Source organism: Rhea pennata, chromosome 1 (assembly GCF_028389875.1).
Source record: "Rhea pennata isolate bPtePen1 chromosome 1, bPtePen1.pri, whole genome shotgun sequence".
Taxonomy (NCBI): Eukaryota; Metazoa; Chordata; class Aves; order Rheiformes; family Rheidae; genus Rhea; species Rhea pennata.
Window position 1 is genome coordinate 64,310,940 of NC_084663.1, and position 14,353 is coordinate 64,325,292.

A 14,353-nucleotide genomic window follows, 5' to 3' on the forward strand; every position below is an offset into this window, starting at 1 on the left:
TGCAAAGGTGTAAGGAGTGCACTGTGAACACGCTTTGGTTGCCTCTGTGATGCTAACTTGGATATGGAAGCAGCAAGCCATGTCTGCAGGATCTGCTCTTGGAGGGAATAAACCTTTTGGGCTCATTAGACCAGGAGTGGCATTGTATGAACACGTCTGTCATTTTTCTGGACCCAAGCAGATGTGTCTGCATGTCACAGTGCTGCACTATGTGGATACAGTATGGTCCCTAGTGGATTTGGGAGCTCTGTGTGCAGGTCCTGGAATAGATATTTCCCTGAAGAGCTGGTACAGTCAGTCATGGGGGTTGAACTCAACACAGAATGAATGATTTAATGAAGAGTTTCAGACGAGATGGGTGCTACTGTAAAATAGGGTCAGGAGGTAGTGAAAGATTTGGAGTGGGAGGCTTGAGCTCTATTCCAAAATCTTTTAAGCTGTAGAGATAGTATGACTTGTGCCTGGCTCTCTAGACCTCCGTGTACAATTCAATTCACGCATGGATGGTTGATGAATTCATCCATTTTCTGATTGCCTCCCAATTTTTTATTTTCCTTTCATTTTTGCTAGCTTTTGCTAGCACAGAGATTGACTGTGAAATCAACTGTTAGATGGAAGTAATTCTTGTGCCTCAATTTTGTTGGAAGAAGCCACTTGCTACAGTTCATTTCAGCTGTGCTTCAGTCCTCACCTCATTACACACTCCATGTTTTCATAACACTCTCTTCTTTAGTGTTTAACTCTCATTAACTGTTTTTCTTTTTTCTCATTCTTGTTTTGGTGCTCTTTTCATGATTTTAGCAATGTCTTTTCATACTTACTCTCTTCTTTTGATCTTGCTTCAGCTCACCATATAATCTGTTCTAAACCCTCTTTCTCTCTCTTTAGCTTTTCACTCTTGTTTACTGTAGCTTCCTCCATCCTAATTGTCTCCTTTCTTTCTTTTTTATTTTTGACTCTTCCTTTCTGTTGATAGTAAATGCTATTGCTGTTTCTTTAAATGCCTCTGTCTTGCTCTGTTTAGTGGATGTCATACAGGATTTTAAAAACACTTTTCCTTCTTGACATAGAATCTACTTGTTTCCATTTACTGTTGTAAATGGAAAACTCATTACAAAAATCAAAACATCAAAGAGGCATCCATTCTGCATGTTATGAAACACCTATTTTTTCATTGATATTAAAATTTTTGGCAGTACTTTAAATCAAGGGTGAACTGGAGTTAAAAATAAAAGTTGAACTGGAAATGTTATCACAGACTCTAACAAGAAGGGAAAATCTGTCACCTTCAAAATTGGGAAAAAAGAGCTATTTTCAGTGGGCTTTATTGTTTTGAAAAACAAGCCCACATTGACAAGTTTTTCTCCTTACCCATCTTTTTAATAGTTAGCTGAAATATTTACAGGGAAAACTGAATATTAAACTCAAGTTATTAAATTATTATTGAAAGGTAGAATTCTTACAGCTTTTTGAAAAAAAAGGTCTGATATTTAGATAAGTAATGAATGCAGGGTGTAGGGTGATGCTTGTAATTTCCTGGGAGCAGCTGCCCTTGCTGAGCTATCATGTACATAACAATTATGGAATTTTCTATAGTTGCATCAGTTATATCAGATTCTAGATGTTTGTATGGTGTGAAGGGAGGGATTCTGTATTACATGTCTTTTCACTGGTTTATAATTAATAGCAAAGGCACTTCAGGTGCCAGAGGGATATACATATCTGTAGGCTTGGTGTTTTTCTTGGACAACTTGGCAATTATATTGGCCATAGAGAGACTTGGAGTCTTAGGCATATATGTTATATCAAGACTCCTTGTTTTTGTTTGTTTGTTTATAGGGCTTCTGGAGCGTTTCAGACTCAAAATAGGTATTTTGCCTGCACTTCTTTGGAGGGAAATAGCATCATTTGATCAGATTTCCATTTGAGGCTTTGCTGATCTCTCTATAATGCAGCTTTCCTCAAGTCAATGGTTCACAGCTCTCCATGACTAACACAGGGTGTAGTTTACCATCTTGATTCAGAAGGGAGCTTTAAGCCATCATGGTGCTTCTCCTACATACACTGTCTTCCTGTGCAGCAAACCCACTGGTACAGCCTTGCATCAGGTTCTAACACTCCCAGTCAGCACTCTGGGGTGGTATTTTGGATTATGGAAGTAATTATGGCAGGTCTCTTTCTTTATGTATTTCCATGCCAGCTGTTAATGCTCCTTCAACTAAGGAGTGCTAGTGAATAGCTTGGAAGAGAGGAGTAAGAAGATAAATTATAGTGGAAATGGGGCACAAGATGAGGTGCAGTGCTACAGACGGCAAAGTTGCCCCAAAGGAAGGGGGCTGAAGAGGAAAAGGCTGACATACTAACAGTGTTGTAACTCTGTTTAGTTATGGAGAATCGATCTACAATGTAAGCTGAGTGAAGAAGCAGGTTGAGTATTTTGTTTTATTCCATCTAATTTCATTTCATTTTCTTTAAAGGATATGAGGCTTTGAATAGAAACTTAGCAGAAAGGAGGAAAAAACAACCCAAAGGTTGAGCAGGGTTCATGTGTGCTATTGCTTCAGGCTCTGTTTAAGTTCTGAATGCCCTTGAAAACACTGATGGCCTTTTTTTTTTTCTTCATGACAGGACTTGCTTTTGAAGTAAACCAGACTGCTGCTGCTAAACTACTGACAGCTGCTTCAGACATTTGAATGCCAGGTCTCTTGCAGTCTGTGCATGAACTTTATTTAAGCAAACCTGCTTATTAAAATTTCTCATCTGGCTTCTAGCATAATATTAAACCTGGGTGCTTAAAAGTAATATCAGTTTTGTTGAGTCTTTAAGGCCATCTTAATGGCTAGTGCCCTTGGCATCTTCTTCTATGCACTGGCATGGCATGAATGGCATGAGCTCTGGTTTAAAAAAAGGGTTGGGAATCTTTCCATCTAAATAGTCTCTAGTCGACTGTCTTTGTACCCTGCTGTTGTAGCATATTCAGTTGTTTTTACGGCTCTGCTTTCAGGGAGCCTAGATGAGGCAATGCAAATTATAACAAAGTGAAGGGGAAATGTTTATGGAAGCCATTTAATTCTGCCAGGTCTGAGTGATTTTTGGTTAATAATTGATTTGGCTAATAATTGATTCTTCATTGCCAGGCAAATGCTTTTAATTCCTTTTTATATTTGAGTATTTGGTTCCCAAATCCAGATTTTGGATTCATTGCATATACTTCATTAGCATGCTAGGGATAGCCTGTAGCTATGTGTGCAAGTCTGTGTACCCATTTTGCATTTGAGGCAATTAGCTTAGCTGATATTAGGGATAGACACTAATTGGACGGGAAGGAAAAGGTAGGTAGCAACATGCCAATGACAATTAAGATAGTGCATCACATTTTACCTATATAAGATGTTTTTGTGAAAAAAGCTCTTTTAAAATCTCAAATAAGCCTGACAAAAACTTGGACTCTCACAAGGTGCACTGTGTAGCATTCCCTACTTTATACTACTTGGTAAACTGAAAGACCAAGTATATGTTATGTTTAGTTTTACATGACAGATGTAAACATCACAGCCAGATGTAAAGAAAGAAGAGAGAAGTTCCAGGCCTATCAGTAGACTTCAGTCTCTCTCAAGATTCTACAAAACGAGCAATATTGAATTATTGAACTTCCTGTGGCAAAGCTCATCCATAACATCAGTGATGTAGATTAGCAATTTGGTACTTAGAATGGAAAATAAAAGGTTAAAAATCTTTGTATTTTGTTTGTAACAAAAATAATTGCCCATTTTGCCAATAGCTGATAGTGTGTTTGACCTGCTTATGTCTTGTGTCCCTGAAGTATAGCTCCCAGAAATGCTGTGGCCATACCTTAGATACTTTACAATCTAATCAACCAATTTTCCTCTCTCTTGTTAATCCCCAGAATGCAACAGCAACAACAACGTCGAATGTTCACAGCTGCCCTTCTGGCACTTGTTTTCATTCTGGCAGCTGTGAGCACCACTGAGGCTGGCAAAAAAGAGAAACCAGGTAAGGTCTAAAGTAATCCAAAATTAATCCCAGAGGTAGATTGCATGGGTGGGAAAATGTCAAATGCTTCTGGTCTTGTTATGAAATTCAGGGCAGTCATTAACCTTGTGACATTCAGGGTAGAGATTTGTGGCTGTGACATGTTATTCTATGTTAAATAGGAAAACAGAAATTAGTTTCCATGAAAGCTGCCAACTAGACAGCCCCAGAGACTGAAGTTCTTAGTTTATCACAGAGTGGGCATTGCAAGTCAGCTTTCCTTAAAATTTGCTCAGAGCATGAGTTCATGCTTGAAGAGAGAATCACAGAGGAGCAGTTAGGTTGCTCATTCTGTGTTGTATATGAAAATGCTACCAGTTCTGTGTGATACGGAAATCATTCAGCGATGAATTGAACTAAGCCTCTGCTTCAGATAGACAACCAGACATCCAGTGGTAATTGCTTCCTGTCAGAGATGAACTCAGACCTCATTATAGGTGAGACAGGCTTGAGGTGGAAAATTCACATCTATCATACCCAGCTTTAATGTTTTTTATGGATGACATCTTTTGGTGTTTTTCTTAAAACTTCACTATTTACAGACTACTTACCTACTGGTTAATATAACCTGTGAATCCTTTAGAATTAGTGTTCTCATTAGAAAAGAATGTTTCTAACTGTTGTGGCTGTATGGAAATATGAGAAAATATGAATCCAAAGACTAAAAAGCAAATCATTCTGTTCATGTTACTTAAAGCTGCTTGTGCTCACAATATTTTGAACTCTTAGGTTTGATAACACTGCTAATTTTTCTCATCAGGCTTAGGTGTAAGGATTTAAATGAAGACCTTTCCTTTTGTTCTGGAGCAGCAAAACCCTATATAGTCAGCATTTAGAGGTGTTCTGATCAGATTCTGACCATTTACATGTAAAGTGATCAATAACTGTATTAAACTTGCATTCAAGTACCCTAATCCATCTAGTTGGTTCTTTCCTTTGAAGTTTAGATTATATGCTGACACAGACTGTAACATGCTCTACAAATGAAAAGTTTGTATCCCATACTCTTCCTTGGAGGTGCTCAAATCCTCTGATACATGATGTCAGCACATAAATTTCTTATCTGTATATTGTGTAGGTCTTCAGTTGACACTGAAAATATTTATACACCATCAGTTACTAGAGGACAGAGGAATGTCCTTTGAATGAGCATTCGTGCATATTTAGATCAGTACTTTGAGGATCATAAAATCATAGAATCAGTAAGGTTGGAAGGGACCTCTGGAGATCATCTAGTCCAACCTCCCCGCTCAGCAGGGTCACCTAGAGCATGTTAGACAGGGTTACCTCCAGGCGGGCCTTGAAGATCTCCAGAGAAGGAGACTCCACAACCTCTCTGGGCAACCTGGTCCAGTGCTCCGTCGCTCTCACAGTAAAGAAATCCCCCCTCATGTTCAGGTGGAACTTTCTGTGGTTCAGTTTTTGCCCATTGCTTCTTGTCCTGTCACACGGGACAACTGAAAAGAGTTTGTCTCTGTCCCCTGACACCCTCCCTTCAGGCACTTAGATCTTGATAAGATCCCCCCTCAGTCTTCTCTTCCCCAGGCTGAAGAAGCCCAGCTCTCGCAGCCATTCCTCATAGGAGAGATGCTCCAGCCCTCTGATCATCTTTGTAGCCCTACGCTGGACTCTCTCCAGTAGCTCCATGTCTCTACTGGAGAGCCCAGAAGTGGACACCAGTACTCGAAATGAGGCCTCACCGGGGCTGAGTAGAGGGGCAGGATCACCTCCCTGACCTGCTGGCAACACTCTTCCTAATGTACCCCAGGAGACCACTGGCCTTCTTGGCCACAAGGACACATTGCTGGCTCATGGTCAACTGATCAACTTGTCATCCACCAGCACTCCCAGGTCCTTTGCTGCAGAGCTGCTTTTCAGAAGGTCAGCCCCAAGCCTGTACTGGTGCCTAGAGTTATTATTTTTCCCTATGTGCAGGATTCTGCATTTGCTCTTGTTGAACCTCATGAGGTTCTTCTCCACCCAGCTCTCCAGCCTGTCCACATGTCTCTGAATGGCAGCACAGCCCTCTGGTGTATCAGTCACTCCTCCCAGCTTGGTATCATCAGCAAACTTGCTGAGGAGGCACTCTGTCCTCTCATCCACATCACTGATGAATAAGTTGAACAGGACTGGCCCCAGCAATGAGCCCTGGGGGTCTCCAACTAGACTCTGTGCCACTGATGACAACTGCCTTTCAGCCAGTTCTCAATCCACATCACTGTCTTCTCATCTAACCCACACTTCCTGAGCTTATGTAGGAGGATGTTACGGGAGACAGTGTCAAAAGCCTTGCTGAAGTCAAGGTACACAATGTCCACTGCTCTCCCCTCATCTACCCAGCCAGTCATTCCATCATAGAAGGCCATCAGGTTGATTAAGCAGGATTTCCCCTTGGTGAATCCATGCTGACTACTCCTGATCACCTTCTTTTCCTCCATATGCTTGGAGATGACATCCAGAATGAGCTGTTCCGTCACCTTTCCAGGGATGGAGGTGAGGCTGACTGACCTATGGTTGCGTGGGTCCTCCTTCTTGCCCTTTTTGAAGACTGAAGTGACATTGGCTTTCTTCCGGTCCTCAGGCATCTCTCCTGACTTTTCAAAGATGATGGAGAGCGGCCTGTTAACAACATCCGCCAGCTCCCTCAGCACTAGTGGGTGCATCCCATCCAGGCCCATGGATTTGTGGTTATCAAGCTTGCCCAGAAGATCTGTAATCCTGTCCTCCTCAACCAAAGGAAAGTCTTCCTTTCTCCAGACTTTCTCCTTTGCCTCCAGGCTCTGTGATTCCTGAGGGCTGCCCTCAGCAGTGAAGACTGAAGCAAAGAAGGCATTCAGTAATTCTGCCTTCTCTGTATCCCTTGTCACCAGGCCCCTGCCCCATTCAGTAGAGGGCCCACATTTTCCCTAGTCCTCTGTTTGCTACTGATGTATTTGGAGAAGCCCTTCCTGTTGTCCTTAACGTCCCTTGCAAGACTCAATTCCAGCTGGACCTTAGCCTTCCTCGCCTTCCTCTGACTGCATTCCTATAATTCTCCCAAGTAGCCTGTCCCCTCTTCCAAGGACAAGATGCAGCAGGAGACCCTTCCTTGTAGGCTCCTCCACCATTTGTGACAAGAAGTTATCGTCAATGCATTGCAGGAGCCTCCTGCACTGTTTCTGCCTTACTGTGTAGTCCTTCCAGCAGATACCAGGGTGGCTGAAGTCTCCCATGAGAACCAGGGCCTGTGATTGTGAGGCTACTTCCAGCTCTCTATAGAAGGCCTCATCGACTTCCTCTTCCTGCCTGGTCAGGTGGCCTGTAGTAGACACCCACAACAGTGTCCCCCATGTTAGCCTGCCCTTTGATCTTTACCCATAAGATCTCGACTGCCTTCTCCTCCACCCCTAGTCAGAACTCGATGCATTCCAGTTGCTCTCTCACATAAAAAGCAACTCCACCACCTTGCCTTCCTGGCCTGTCTTTCCTAAAAAGCACATAGCCATCAATGACAGTGTTCCAGTCATGTGAGCAGGAAGTCCAGACTATTCCACCTTCCCAAAATGAGAATCTACTTCAGAATATCTGTGTGGTCCAATATACAGTGGGACTGAATTTGAGTGATCCACCCTGGTTTGGAGTCAAAGTCTAGGAGACTGCTCTGTCTCTGTAGACCTGTGTAGAGAATGCTGGATCTTCTGCTTTTGAAGAAATTGTGTTAAAAGTGTCGTGTTTATCTATTCTTTCATGTGTAATGACTGTTTAACAAGTCTAATGAATGGAAACTTTTCCATAAGCTCTGGGTACTGACCACTTCTCTTGCTTGCATTTGCTTCCTTGACATCATCCAGAGAAAAAAGCAAAGAAGTCTGACTGTGGAGAATGGCAGTGGAGTGTCTGTGTGCCCACTAATGGTGACTGTGGCCTGGGGACACGTGAAGGCACTCGCAGTGGAGCTGAATGCAAACAAACCACCAAGACTCAGAAGTGTAAGATTCCCTGCAACTGGAAGAAGCAATTTGGAGGTAAGCTTCACTCTCCCAAGGGATTTGCTTGTTTTTTTTACCTAAGTTTGGAGAAGGAGGTCTGTATTTTCTGCTTAGCTCTGGCAAGTGTCTTGGTGAAGGTGTTACTACTTCCACTAGAAGATATAAGGCTATCAGAAGGCAGCTTCTTCAGAGCAAGCAATCTCTGTAGCAGACAGTCAGTCTAACCTACTTATTATAACCTCAGTGTTCCAGCAGCATGTTTAACCCTGTTCTCCTTTGGTGGACAGTTGTGTTTAAGGGAGCTCTGTAAGCATCATCTGTTCTTTCACAGGTGTGAATCTGTACTATGGGTACCATGGTCTTTACATGACCTTATAATACTTGATTTGTAGCAGGGAGCGTGGGTAGCCACCAATGTGTGCATTAAAAGGAATAAACGAAACCATTGTACTTTGTCCATACAGTTCAGAAAGATATGTCAGACTTGTCCGGGACAAGATGTTTATCCAGGAGTCAGAGCTGATTATTCTTGCAAACTTAACCTTTTCTCTGGTAAACAGCTTATAGGACATGATCATGACCTTACCAAGGTAATCAGTGAAGCACTTCCAGACTTGACGAGTTCATTGCTGCACATATGTTCTTGAAACTATTGAAGCCTTGTTTGCCACCCTTTGACATCACAAGAATGGAGTATTGGCCATACAGAATGCAAACAACGTATCTCATTGTTTTTTAATTTTTTTCTATCTATTTTGTAATTGCATAGTTGCATGTTTCTTCCTTTATATGACAATAATGTCATATCCATACCAATCCAGAGAATTCCTTTTAAAGCATTTTTTGGAGAGGGGACAGATTTATCCCTGTAACTTCTCTTTAAATTTGTCTTGGGGTTTCTTTCTTCGGTTCCATGGTTCTTCTGTCTATATTCACTGACAGTCCATGATTTCCTATTAGACTCATATAACTTTCTTGTTTCATGCTTGGTCATTCTGTTTTAAAAATGGCCATGTATTCACTTTTTGCAGCAGAGTGTAAATACCAGTTCCAGGCCTGGGGAGAATGTGACTTGAATACTGCCTTGAAGACTCGAACTGGAAACCTAAAGAGAGCCCTTCATAATGCTGACTGCCAGAAGACTGTCACAATCTCAAAGCCCTGTGGGAAGCTTACCAAACCCAAACCTCAAGGTAAATTCCATTTACTGACAGCTACACAGTAGTTCATTTAAATCACTGGATTTGTGATGTCCCATATACTTCAATAGAAACTTAGTAGTACAGAAGAGATTGTACTTTGTCTTTCCTCAGTGCTGTGCTGCTGTGTGTAATCTCCCAGCTGTCAGGAGGACAACATTCTTGAGTTGTGCAGACATGGCAGTTTTACAGACAGGAAGTGAGCTTAGAGGGCCCTAATTTGAAACTTAGACCACTTACACTGCTACTAGTTTGTTGATGCTCACTAGATCTTCAGAGTAAAGATGCTTTTTCTGACTCATTTGTTGATATGAACCAATAATAGCACGCAAAAATGTCTCTTGCAAGATAAACATACCTTTCATATAGGTTGTATTTGGCAATGAATAATGACTAGTTGGAAAGGGACTGCTTTCCTTCAGGGCAAGTGCTAATGAAGGGATGTAATGCTCTGAATACGGGAAAGAGAGTGTGAATGTTCTGTATGCTTTGGGTTATAATGTATTCTGGGAGAGGATAACAGGAAGGAGAGTAGGGAATGTGTATGTCTTATTTAACTGCAGTTTGCAATGTAATTCCGAGCACACAGACAGATACAGGCCTTGTCACTACTTTTGTGTTTCCAAGTATCCCTTGGACAAACTTATTTTATTTCTAACCATCAAGGGCTTTTAATGCACACATTTGCTGCAGCAGCAGGATGTATGTAGGATGGTTTCTAGGAAGAGCTGAAATTGTAAGATGTTGTTTGAAATACAGAAGTAATGTGTTTTAAGTGATGTAGCTATGCTACCCTGGCATTTGTTTGATGAAAACCAGCCAAGATTAAACACATACCTGGCTTTGAATATGTGGATTATTATAAAGATAGATGTATTTGATTAGGAGTGACAAGTGGAGCTTGGACGAGCAATTTTCAAACTGTAGACTTTGGTGCACTAGTGATTTGAGGGGTACTTGCAGGTGGCCTGTGCTTCTTGTGTAGTCTGACACACATCTGATTAGATTGCAAGCTTATTTTTTTATGAGTGCACCCATCTATTTGCTTTGGAGTCAGTACAGTTGTAACTGGTTTTCCTTGCACATCATCCATGGAGTTATCAAATAAGCACTGAGTCTAGAACTTATGTGGATAACAACAAGCTGTGAAGCAGAAAGGATACAACTAGATTTTTAGAGACCAGCTGACTTTAGTGAGTTGGTAGCTATAAACATCTTCATTTGGAGATGGAAGTGACTGAAAGGGAATAAGTACAGAATGAACTGTGTGATTTTTATTGTTGATTAGGTTGGGGAAGGGCATCTTTTTCTTTTTCTTTCTTCTTTTTTTTGGAGTAAGTTTCCACGCCTAAGTAGCAGTTGAAAGTTTACTGAATGAATCTTCCTATTGTGGTGCCAAAAGGTTGCTGCCATCTGAGCCACGAGTAACTGTCTGCCTTGTTCGGCTCTTGCTGAGTCAGTATATTCTATCAATGGCCATCAGAAGAGGAAAGAGGCAGACAGAGCTGAGTGTTGATGCAGGATCGTTCTGTGAGAGCAGTGCTGTTGGGTAGTACAGAGAAGTTTTCAAGCTATAGTTTTAAAGGCAGCATCTCAGTAGAGCGTGCTGAATTGGAGCAATTTCAGCTGAGGTCTAGATATGAATGAGTTGCAGTTGGACTTGAAACTTTGGATTGTGACTAACTGCAGTAAACATATAGTGCAATTTAAATGAGAAACCTATCTTCATTTGATTTGAAAGAATGTGAACAGAGAAATAGGTAAAAATGTAGATTGTGATAATAAGCACTCAGCAGAAGTTCTGCTTTCCTGATTTACATTAGAAATCTTATAGCATCTTCCTTCATGCCACCTGCTCATTCATCTGCTATTGGCATTAGTAGGAGTAGCACGTGTGGAAGTCAAACACAGCAAATCTGTCAAGGGCCTAAGCTAAAGATAAGAAATCCATATTACAGACTTGAGACAAGAATCTGGGTATAACTTCATAGGAGCTACATGGGACAGTGTATTGACAGTGATGGTAGGAACTAGAGTAAGAATTTAGGTCAATGAGTTTAATACTGTATCAAATTTTGTGCCCTGCTGAACTTTATTTTAAAGATCTGAATGCTGAAATGTTGGTGGGAGTGAGAATCTGCATTTCTGTTTTTTTCCTCGGGTGAAAGAAATTACAGGTTGGAGGATAGCCCCTCCCACCTGGGTCTAAGTGGAGGAAAAATTTAACCACATTCAATCTATAGTTAGAATAGGACCCAGTTTAATTCTTTGAAGAAAGATATATAATGTATTTACTGTTTGATCACTTGGAATGGAGTGCAGGTGCATATTTGGCTCCCTTTTCACCTACAGCTAGCCTCACATCAGTGGCTCAAGATTACAAGAGAAAAAGCATATGATAGCTTATTTGGAAGAAGCATTTTTTTCTGAGGCACACGGTTGCATAAGGTTTGTATTTATATGCAACTGGACCTGTACGTGCTAATTAATGCTTAGAATAGCAAGGCGGTGGCTGTGTAGCACTTGTTATCTCTGGCAAGAGAGTAATAAGTGAGGGTCTTATTCATTAAAATAATGTACTCCTCCACCAAACTGTTATGTTTCTGACTAGCATATTCTTCAAGAATAGCATCACTGAGTACATCTCTTGACAAAAACAAGTTGAGAGTACCAAAAGATGTGAACTGACTGAGAACATTTCAACAAAGCTATTTTCACTGAAAAATACCAGTATATTTAGTAAAGATTTATTTTGATGATTTTGATGACTAAACCTCCTTGCTTTGAAATATTCCTTTTACTAGGCTTATTAGGGTTATGTTTGTAACCTATTACATTGCTTTTTTATTTGATTTGGTATTATACCTAGAGAGAGTGAAAGCTCCCCATTTAGCTTCTCCAGTCAACTCTAGTTTTGTGTGTCTTTTGTTATTTTTTGTCACTTGCCTGCTTTTAAAGCTAAAACCTTTGGCTTGTAAGTATTCTTTTGCATGACAGTTTATCCATGATAAGAATATTCCCTACTGGACTTACTTAAATTCCTTCTATTATTGCTAAAGTATTTCTGAGATCAAGTGACTGGACTGTACACAGTATTCCAAGCACTGATCTGTGTTGAAAAAGAAAAATAACACTGTAGTGTTTCCTTTATTATTCATCATTACACTCAGTAAGTGTAATACGCTTACTCACTAAATATTTTTTCATCATTGCTGCATATGGAGCAGATATCTTTAGCTGAGCCTTTCATGATTGTCCCTGAGTTTTATTTTTTGAAAGAATGAATTAGTGCAGTTAATTAAGAGCCCAAGAAGGTGTGTTGGTAAGTCAGATAATGTCTTCTAGTGTTGTGCAATGACATATTGTGTATCGAATTTCACCTGACGCATTTCTGTAGTGTGACTCGGTCTCTGAACTTCCTCCTCATATTCTCTGCTCTTGGAGAATAATGCAGATAAACTGATGGCATCCTGCTGCTCTCCTGTTGGCTTATCCATATTTCCAGTTCACAAACAGTTACATGCAGCAACTTTGCTCATAGGTTGAAGCCTATATCTCCCCGCTTTCACCTAACTACTTTGGAAGAAGATTTTTTTTTTCATAAGAGGTTGATCTATGTTAAATCAAAAGGAAATGTATAGCCATAGAGAAATCCCAAGGGTTTTCATTTTGCAGATTTGCTGATGGAAGTATATTTTGCTTTTACAGGAACTTTTATAAGCTGCAACAAAACTTCTGCTAAATTAAACTGGGAGATGCTCATTAACTTTAGGAATCAATGACTGTCTGATAAACTGGTGATCTAGGAGTTCTTAAGGATTTGTTTTATCATTAGTCAGCATTCATGGAAAAGCCTTAAAGTGGTCTTGAAGCATTCCCATTATTCTGGAAACTAATTTTACGTATTGGATAACTTTTCTTAAAAACTTTTTTTTTCCTCATCGGCAATTGCTCTGTTTCAGAATTCTGTCTTTGGCTAGTACTTCCAAGCAGCTGACTTGGATTGTAGGCTGAGTCACTTAAACATCTTGGAGCTCACTGCTTGTAAGAGGAGAATTATTAGAGCAAATCTGCTGTATATTGAATTTAAGGAACAGCTGATAGTGAATCAGGAATTTGAAGCTTATCTGGATTTCTCATGAGTGCTCTTTTCCATAGCTTTGCTGAGGTGTTCTCAGATTGGATGGCAACAGCTTGATCTGGGCTCCTAGGCCAGTGTATAGCTATATCAGAATGAAAGTTATAGTATGTTCTTGAATCTTGTGCGTTTTGAGAGAGAGATTGTCAGCCATAAGACCATGATATCCCAGACACTATGGTTTATGTCTTTTAGTACACAAATGAGGGCATGAGAAAACATGTCTCAAAGGCTAGAAAGGATGAGAGGATAATTTTTATCACAGAATCCCAGCAGAGGCAGCCACATCTCCTCTAACACACATAGTTGCGTATTCTAATCAATATCTGCAATGCCAGGAATGTTCAAGGTCTCCCTAAACTATCTTGACAGATGTGAAAGAATCGGGCACTTCTGTGGAGCAGCTGCTCTAATGGCCAGCTTGTACTGAAGAGCAGAAAACACTGCCGACAAGCTCCATCTGGCCTACTTCAGGGCCACCCAAACTTGATCGATGATTTTTCAAGTTCCAGCCAACCAGAAAGTAAAAGAATGGGGTATTGTCAAGATTTGGAAACATTTTGCTTTAGCTGCTGAGAAAGAAGGAATTTATTTTTAGTGAGCTGGGTTGCCTGATAGGCTTTTCTTTCTTTTTTCACTTCGTCTTTATGTCACTCTGGTTCTTCCTATCTCTTTCTCAATCTCTATTGTACTTGTAGCCATTTATTCTTCTGATTAAGATACAAGGTACCCATTGTTTTTTTAAATTCAGCTATTTTTTTTAATTCAGCTACTTTTTCTCAAATAACTTCTTGCACCCAGTTGTATTTATTTCTTCTTTATAATTCTCTTTTTACCAACAATTTATAGTATATCTGATCTGTGAATTACTTTACCCTGGCTAAGCTCAGTCCTTACCATGTAGGCAAACAATTCCAGCTAGACTTGGTAAACATTCACACCGCTTGCAGCCTCTATTGTCTTTAATAATGGGAGTTGCATCCAAAGATTGCATC

At 40.5% G+C, this 14,353-nt stretch overlaps 1 protein-coding gene across 5 annotated transcripts in view; it reads left to right on the forward strand.

Moving 5' to 3' along the window:
- The window catches only part of PTN (pleiotrophin), an 85,072-nt gene that overhangs the window by 50,662 nt on the left and 20,057 nt on the right, over window positions 1-14,353 (forward strand). For 3 of the 5 annotated variants that reach the window (XM_062589943.1, XM_062589935.1, XM_062589972.1), the window contains 3 exons: window positions 3,908-4,014; window positions 7,884-8,057; window positions 9,053-9,214. In XM_062589943.1, coding sequence (XP_062445927.1) covers window positions 3,909-4,014; window positions 7,884-8,057; window positions 9,053-9,214 — 442 coding nt within the window. In that variant the 5' untranslated portion in view covers window position 3,908. Of the gene's footprint in view, window positions 1-2,628; window positions 2,701-3,907; window positions 4,015-7,883; window positions 8,058-9,052; window positions 9,215-14,353 lie in introns of all 5 variants that reach the window. The other 2 variants (XM_062589953.1, XM_062589963.1) reach the window with 1 other exon arrangement.